This window comes from Theropithecus gelada, chromosome 14 (genome assembly GCF_003255815.1).
Source record: "Theropithecus gelada isolate Dixy chromosome 14, Tgel_1.0, whole genome shotgun sequence".
Taxonomy (NCBI): Eukaryota; Metazoa; Chordata; class Mammalia; order Primates; family Cercopithecidae; genus Theropithecus; species Theropithecus gelada.
The window spans coordinates 5,976,963-5,985,139 of NC_037682.1; the positions used below are offsets into that span (position 1 = coordinate 5,976,963).

The 8,177-nt window shown below is 52.0% G+C and overlaps 1 protein-coding gene across 1 annotated transcript; it reads left to right on the forward strand.

The window, feature by feature from the left end:
- The first annotated feature begins 291 nt into the window (after nt 1-291).
- Nucleotides 292-1,915, forward strand: MRGPRD (MAS related GPR family member D). The gene is made up of 2 exons (XM_025358336.1): nt 292-364; nt 951-1,915. Exons 1-2 carry the CDS (start codon nt 292-294, stop codon nt 1,913-1,915), a joined length of 1,038 nt encoding a protein of 345 aa, XP_025214121.1.
- Nucleotides 1,916-8,177: the final 6,262 nt, after the last annotated feature.

Genomic DNA, 8,177 nt, shown 5'->3' on the forward strand with positions numbered 1-8,177 from the left:
TTATGTAAATTTAAAACACAATGGGCAACCACTCCATCTTGAAAGACATTGAGGTATCCAAGGACTTGTGTGAAACAGGTTGGAATGGATGCAAGTGGTGGGAGGAAAAAGGCAGCTAAGATGGGATGGGGAAGGAAACTTGAATAAATGGAGGGTTTTTAATGGGCTGATGCTCATGGTGCCTCTTAAATTAAGGAATGTAGTTAATTCTACTCTTTGCCCCAGGCCTAATTTTTTTTTAAGAGACAGGGTCTTGCTCTGTCTTCCAGGCTAGGGTGCAGTGGTGGGACCATGGCTCACTACAACCTCAATGTGCCAGGCTCAAGCGATCCTCACACTTCGGCCTTTCAGGTAGCTGACACAGGTGTGTGCCACCATGCCCGGCTAATTAAAAAAAAAAAAATTGTAGAGATGGGATCTTGCTATGTTGCCCAGGCTGATCTCAAACTCCTGGCCTCAAGCAAGCCTCCCAAAGTGCTGGGGTTACAGGCATGCACCACCACACCCAGCCCCAGGGTCATTTTTTTTTAGTTAACTCAGAGGGTTTGACAATTACAGGAGGAAAAAAATGATATCAAATGCTTCTATCAAATATTTTTTCTACGTCTATTGATAATAATGACTTTTCTATAATAGATGTAGAAAAAGCATTTGATAAAAGTCAATACATCTCCATGATTTAAAAAATAATTCAAATCAAGATAGAGGAGAATTTTTTAAACTGGTAACGGACATCTATAACAGCTTTGTAGGTATAAAGGTGACCCTGGAGGCAGGTCTGGGCTGAGTGAGTCACAGGAGGGAGGGAAGGTTAAGCCTCCCGGCCACGGTCTGTTGCATAAAGAATCTGGAGGGTAGAGCTCTGAAGCTGGAAATTCGAGGGGCTCCCAGGGGTTCCCCCATGGTCCCAGCAACACAGAATTTCACATTGGTGCATCTTCCTCTTGTAGGGATGAACCAGACTTTGAATAGCAGTGGGACTGCAGAGTTGGCCCTAAACCATTCCAGAGGGAGCGTGGTGCACACGGCCTGCCTGGTGCTGAGCTCCCTGGCCATGTTCACCTGCCTGTGCGGGATGGCAGGAAACAGCATGGTGATCTGGCTGCTGGGATTTCGAACGCGCAGGACTCCCTTCTCCATCTATATCCTCAACCTGGCGGCAGCTGACCTCCTCTTCGTCTTCAGCATGGCTGCCATGCTCAGCCTGGAAACCCAGCCCCTGGTCAGTACCACTGACAAGGTCCACGAGCTGATGAAGAGACTGAAGTACTTTGCCTACACAGTGGGCCTGAGCCTGCTGACAGCCATCAGCACCCAGCGCTGTCTCTCCGTCCTCTTCCCTATCTGGTTCAAGTGTCACCGGCCCAGGCACCTGTCAGCCTGGGTGTGCGCCCTGCTCTGGATGCTGTGTCTCCTGACAAATGGGTTGACCTCTTGCTTCTGCAGCAAGTTCCTGAAATTCAATAAAGACCAGTGCTTCCAGGTGGACATGGTCCAGGCTGCCCTCATCATGGGGGTCTTAACCCCAGTGATGACTCTGTCCAGCCTGACCCTCTTTGTCCGGGTGCGGAGAAGCTCCCAGCAGTGGCGGCGGCAGCCCACTCGGCTGTTCGTGGTGGTCCTGGCCTCTGTCCTGGTGTTCCTCATCTGTTCCCTGCCTCTGGGCTTCTACTGGTTCGTGCTGTACTGGTTGAACCTGCCGCCTGACACGAAGCTCCTGTACTTCAACTTGTCACGCCTCTGCTCGTCCGTGAGCAGCAGCGCTAACCCCCTCATCTACTTCCTGGTGGGCAGCCGGAGAAGTCGCAGGCTGCAGGGGTCGCTGGGGACTGTGCTGCAACGGGCGCTTCGTGAGGAGCCCGAGCTAGAAGGTGGGGAGACGCCCACCACGGGCACCAATGAGATGGGGGCTTGAGAGCCACCCACAGGTGCTTCCCATCTGTGCGAGCCTGTGTCCTGGAGATTCCCGAGCCGTGAGCTGCCTCCCGCCTCATCCTTGCCAAGTGCCTGGCCAGCCTTCTTGGGGGAGCCCCAAGGACTTTGCAACTGCGTGTGGGGGTCACTTCCCTGCATGTCAAAGCTCCCCACACCACCTGTGTCCTGAATCTCACAATGCAACCCTGCGGGAAGGTGCAATTTATTTGGTTGTAGCAGATCATCTGGTTGGGGGAAAATACTAGCTTTTAGCCCTACCCTGCTTTAAGCTGGTTATCTATGGGTGGGTAACAGGCATCTCATTTGAATATGAAAGTTTTCTCCCAACCACCTTCACTGCCTAAGACAGCATCTTTGTGCAGGGGCGGGTGACCCGGGGGATCTTTGGCCCTATGCTGGTCCTTGGGTGGCACCAAATGGCCACCAAGGCAGTACCCCCATGCACCTTTCCCCAGGTGTGCCTGCAGTCTGCAAGTAAACAGTGTTGCCATCGCTGACCCGATCTCGCTGGCTGTGGGCCATGAGACTCTGCCCCACTGTCCCTCTGACCCCTGGCCAGCCCTTGACCCCTGGCATTTGCTGTTAAGTTGCCTTACCCTGTCACCCCTTGCACCCAGGGCAGGCCTGTTCACTTTCCTCCAGGCTGCACTGGGAAGGGAAGAGCCTCTGCCTGGGTTCACTGGCAGTCACTCCAGCAGACGCTGATGGGACAGTGCCCCAAGCAGTGGAGGACAGCCTGCCAGGCAGTGTCCCCCAGAGCCAGAGTCTCACACCTGACTGACCGTCCCTCCCAGGGCCCCCTCACTTTGCCCAAAGGCCCAAAGAGGGAACATCTGGGACACACATCAGCCAGCTCCACTCTCCTCCCTCCCCTTTTCCTTCCCACAGTACCCAGGGTCCAGAACAAGGCCGATGTTCCCTGCACTTTCCATACATCACAGCCCTTTCCTACCACCCAGCATCCGGCCTCGAGGCTCAGGGCTTGCAGGGAGGGGCTGCAAGACAGGAGGTCCCTGCAGAGTCAGTCCCGGACTTAAAGAGGTGAAGGAGGAGGAAAGACAGGAAGTGGAAAGATCCTGTCTCCAGACCACAGCCTGGCCTGCAAGCCTGGCACCCGGCTGCCTCATCCTGTTTTTCAGGTCAGAAGGTGAAAATGATCTTGTTCTTTCTCTTGGCATCTTTCTGAAGCAAATCTCAGTCTCCTCCCAAAAGATGGAACCTTTGAACCAGCCAGGGCACAGGTCAGATCCTGAGACAGGAGAGGACGGCTCATCAGTAAGCTATAAAATACACCCTGGAATCAACTCTCACAGCCTACGGTTCTGTGCCGTGGCAGGCGATGCTGGCCTGGGGACTCGAAGACTGTACACCTGGCCAGGACTCCCCTTCCTGGGGTCTCCCTGGGTGTTCACTACCCTGGGCTGGAGGCTGTGCAGCCCTCGCAGGAGAAATTACCTCTGAGTGCTTTCATTTCCTGGGCCACGTGCTTTCCCACCTAGGGCTCAGGCCCCCCGGGTCTGCATGTCCTGGAGAGGCATGCAAGGCAGAGTGGCGGTTCTTTATCAGTCATTCCAGCATTTAGCAGAGCGCTTGGTGCCAGCACTGGCCTCGCATGCCACACGCACTTAACAAGTGCTTATTTAGCCAGTAAGAGTCACTGATGCTTTACAGCCCATGTTTTCTCCAGGATCCAACCCACATCTTTTTTTGTTTTTTTGTTTTTTTTTTTTGAGACGGAGTCTCACTCTGTCGCCCAGGCTGGAGTGAATGGCACAATGTCGGTTCACTGCAAGCTCCGCCTCCCGGGTTCACGCCATTCTCCTGCCTCAGCCTCCCATGTAGTTGGGACTACAGGCACCCGCCACCACGCCCAGCTAATTTTTTTGTATTTTCAGTAGAGACGGGGTTTCACCGTGTTCGCCAGGATGGTCTCGATCTCCTGACCTCGTGATCCATCCGCCTCGGCCTCCCAAAGTGCTGGGATTACAGGCTTGAGCCACCGCGACAACCCACATCTTCTGACTACAAACCCCATGCTTCATGATCCTTCTGCAACCTGGGCAGCCACAAGGTGGCCCAGTCTGAAGCTGACGGTTGGTAGGCGGACCATCTCGCATCTTAGCAGTCAGTGGCTACCACAGGGCCCCTCATTTGCAAGGCGAGGAGCCCTAGAAATTGTTCACATGATGATGTTATGTTTCGATAAAACTTATAAAATGATATATTCATTTTCTTCTACTCTGGTACCTCCATCACACTCCACTTTAGGTCAGATGGCACTGGTGTGCCCACAGGTATTTGGGGGGTGGGGTTGAGTGGAAGTGGAGTTAGGGGGTCCGTGCAGTTTGGGCTTAGTGAGATGTATTTATGTGGTTTCCGATCACCTCCGTGTGTGGTTAGGCAATTGCTAGCGCCCCAGGGTAGGAAGTATGTGGAGTAGTGGGTAACAGAAGAAATAAGATTTGAAATGTACAGAATCAGAAGCTAGCTTATAGAAGAATCCTCCGATCCCCAGATGTACAATTCTAAGTGGGGGGTTCTGTTCTCACCGGTGCCTGCTCAGAGCAGGTCTCCCCTGTTAGCAAGATCCTTGCTAATACAGCGTGTGTAATCAGAACACATACCACATTTATCAATTTTGTTTCAGAGTCAAACCCTGAACTGAATTCCTTCTCAAAGTTACTTGGGCCTGTGCCCAGGAATGAACAAGGACAGCTTAAAGGTTCGAAGCAAGACAGAGTTGGTGAGGTAGGAACGGCTCCCAGGAACCACCTCCTCTGCCTGTTTTTGTAGCCTGGACGCTGATAGATTCGGGTAAAGCAGCTCACGATGCCCCTCTGCAGTTTGCTAGATCAGACGGCCATGGAACTCACAGCTTCATGGGTCTGTTATTCATTCCACAAACACTTCTGAGCACTCACCATGAGCCAGGCATTCCTTGTAAGAGGCTGCACATCCATCCACGGAAAAGGAGATATTCGGAAATTCCCGGAAGACACAGGACAGATCCTGACCCCAACAAGCCAAACCCTGAAGAACCACCCAGGGGCTTCTAGTGCCTGAAGGACGTCGTCCTCCCTGATCTGAGGCGGCGGTCCCAGCCTTCCTAGAAGAGCTGCTGCCCTCTCCAGGGAGCTGCATTACAGGAAACAAGATTCCCCCCGCCCCACCCTCACAGTCATCCTTACCGTGGATCAGATCCCAGCCTGACCCAGGGTGGCTGGAGAGGAACGCAGGAATTTCATACTCTGTTGTTCAACATCTGGGTGATTTCTGTGGGAATGACATTTTGGGAGTGCTTAACAGGGGAGGGCGTCCGTTACTGAAGATTGAATGGAATGCGTCATATGTGTGCACGTACAGACCCCTGCGTCCCACGGCCAGGCCCACAGGGTTGGATGTGGCCTAAGAATCTGGTTAGCACAGATCTGAAACTCACCCAGGCCAGGGAAGTCAGATGACGGAAAGCCCACCGCAGAGACTGTAGAGAGAAGAACTCAAATACACCAGAAAAAAACGGGTGAATCTCCCACGGCAGGCACTCTCCCCCTCACCACATCCACAGAGGACCCAGAGGACGCTGTCCCCCAGCGACTGGGGACATACACGGCAAAGGATGCACCAGGATGTTCTCAGATGCTCTGGCCATGGCAAGAGGGATATTTTGGAAATGCATGCGCTAGAGAAAGGACGTGTACAGATGGCCCTGTTGCCTGCGGTGGGTCCAACGTCCAATCCCCTTTCCAAAGCAACCGGAACACCCTTGGTAGGAACGGCCACCCTGTCTTGATGAGCCGGTAAATCCAGTACCTTGTGCCCTGGAAGCGTAAGGAACCCCTTGCTGAAAACCCTCATCTCATCCAACCAGGGGGTGGGCGTGGCCTGCACTGGGTGAAAGGGTGTCTCCCAAAATGCCGCGCTCACCGGAATCTCAGAATGTGGCCTGATTTGGACATAGGGTCTTTGCAGATGTACTTAGACAGGATGAGGTCATACGGAGTAGTGAAGGCCCCAATCCAACATGACAGGTGTCCTTATCAGAAAGCCAGGCGAACAGACACAGATAGAAAGGAGAACACTGCCTGATGAAGGAGGCAGAGGCTGGAGAGAAGCAGCTACAAGGCAAGGAACGCCAGGGTTGCAGGAGCCACCAGAAGCTGGGAGAGGGGCAAAGAGTGGATCCTCCCCTCGAGCATCCAGAGGCAGCCAGCCTGACCCTACTTTCATCTCAGACTTCTGGCCTCCAGCACTGTGACAGAATGAATTCCAGTTGTGTTAAGCCACCAAGTTTCTGGTATTTGTTATGGCAGCCACGGGGAACCAATACACGGCCTAGGGCTGCCCACTGACACCTACACTCCGAGAGAACTGAAGTCTGACACAAGTAACCCAACGAGGGAAGGCGCCTTGGCCACGTCTGGCCCTTGAGTAGCTCCTGTACTTCTCCAGCCTGTTCTCTAGGCACCAGTCAATTCAGCAGCTCCTTCAAAGGCTTCCAATGAATGTCTATCTTTCTTTTTATTTTTTCCTTAAGTCAGACAGGGCTGATTATAGCTGTTACAACCAAGGAACCCAGATGCACATTATTGTCATTTGGGTAACTGCATAAGTGGAGATGTTTTGGGCAGCAAGCGAATGAAACTGAGGTCAAACTGGATCAAAGGGAAAGGAATGTATTTGCTTTAGTAACTAAAAGCTCCAAAATATCATGGCTTCAGGCATGGGCCGATCCAGATGATCTACCAGTGTCATCAGGAATCTATTTCTCTCCCTCCATCAGTTCTGCTCTCCACTGTGACCTTTTTCTCAGGCAGGCACTCCCCCTTTGTTGGCATAATGGGTTCCCACTGTGCAGACTTCCTTCCGTCCCACCAGCTCCGTGGCTCCAGAAGGAGGAGAGTCCCTTTTCCACAGTATTTCCCAGAAAACTCCTGCGACTGACTCTTGTTGGATACATTGCAATTGAGGCTTCTTGGCCTAGAAACTGATGTACTTTTCCCAAAATGAATTATGGAGCTGATGGGGTGGAATAGGGTGGTTGTCCAAGTCTGGAGCATGTTAAACTCATGTGAAGCCAGAAGTGAGGTCACAATCCCCCCGCGAACAACATCGGGCCATGGACGTCATGACCATTGGCTGGTCAGGTTTGGGATTTGGCTGGCCTCCAACTCTCTTAAAAGCATGGTTGTCTTGTGGAATATGTGCATTCCATCAACTCCCACAATCAAAGCCAAGGCCTTGCAGAGTCACGGTCCTTCAACTGGCATAAGGGCCAAGATGTTCCTCCAATTTTCCCCAGCTCTTCCTGGTCTGCAACCTGGCTCTGTGAGTTGTGCAATATTTGTGGGGTGGGGGGACACTGCAGGGAACTGAACTGAATTTAGTCCTCCTGAAGAATGTCAAAAAAAAATGTGACTATAGGGGCACTGCCAGGACAGCCATGGGAGGAACTGATAAAAGAGGTAGGAAAATCAGGACATCACACTGCATCAATGTAACTACCAACAGAAGCTGGAATAACAGCCAACTGTAGCTTTCATTCCATAGAAACAGAGATCCACTCTAGCTTTGTAGCCATGTGGGGCTACCTCCCCACATTCTGGGCTGGGCTGTTGTTTGCTGTTGCTGCTCACTGATAAAATCTGCTACTTTTGTGTTTATGAGTCTGTGTGTTCCTTTAGGTCTTGATTTCTATTTCCCCAACAGGGCTCATCTGCTGCCCCCAACCCCAGGTCACAGCTGAGGGGACAGATGGCTCTCACAGTTGGGATGACATCCAGCTTCTTGGGCAGGAAGCGTGCCCTGGAGGGACTTTCTCAGGTTGGCTGGCAGGACCCCTGCCTTTGCTGGGACTTCAGCGTGGAGTGGGGCATTCATCACTGCCTACAAGTTTAGGCCACTTGACTTTTGCTATAGTTTGAGTGTATGTGTCCCTTCAAAATTCATACGTTGAAATTTAATCACCAGTGTGATAGTATTAAAAGGTGAGGACTTTAGGAGGTGATTGGTGCCCTTTTGAAAGGGATTGGGGAAACTGGCCAGCCCCTTTTGCCCTTCAGCCATGTGAGGACATAGGAAGAGGTGCCACTATGAAGGCAAGACTGGGCCTTCACCAGATACCAAGTCTGCTGGCACTTTGATCTTGGACTTCCCAGCCTCCAGAACCAAGAGAAATAAATTTCTTTTTTTTTTTTTTCTTTCTTTCTTTTTTTTTTTTTTTTTGAGACAGAGTCTTACTCTGT

Coding starts and splice junctions, on each gene's coding strand:
- MRGPRD (XM_025358336.1), top strand. CDS start 292: ATGGCTCACTACAACCTCAATGTGCCAGGCTCAAGCGATCCTCACACT. Junction 365..950: donor CTTTCAGGTAGCTGACACAG/GTGTGTGCCACC, acceptor TTCCTCTTGTAG/GGATGAACCAGACTTTGAAT.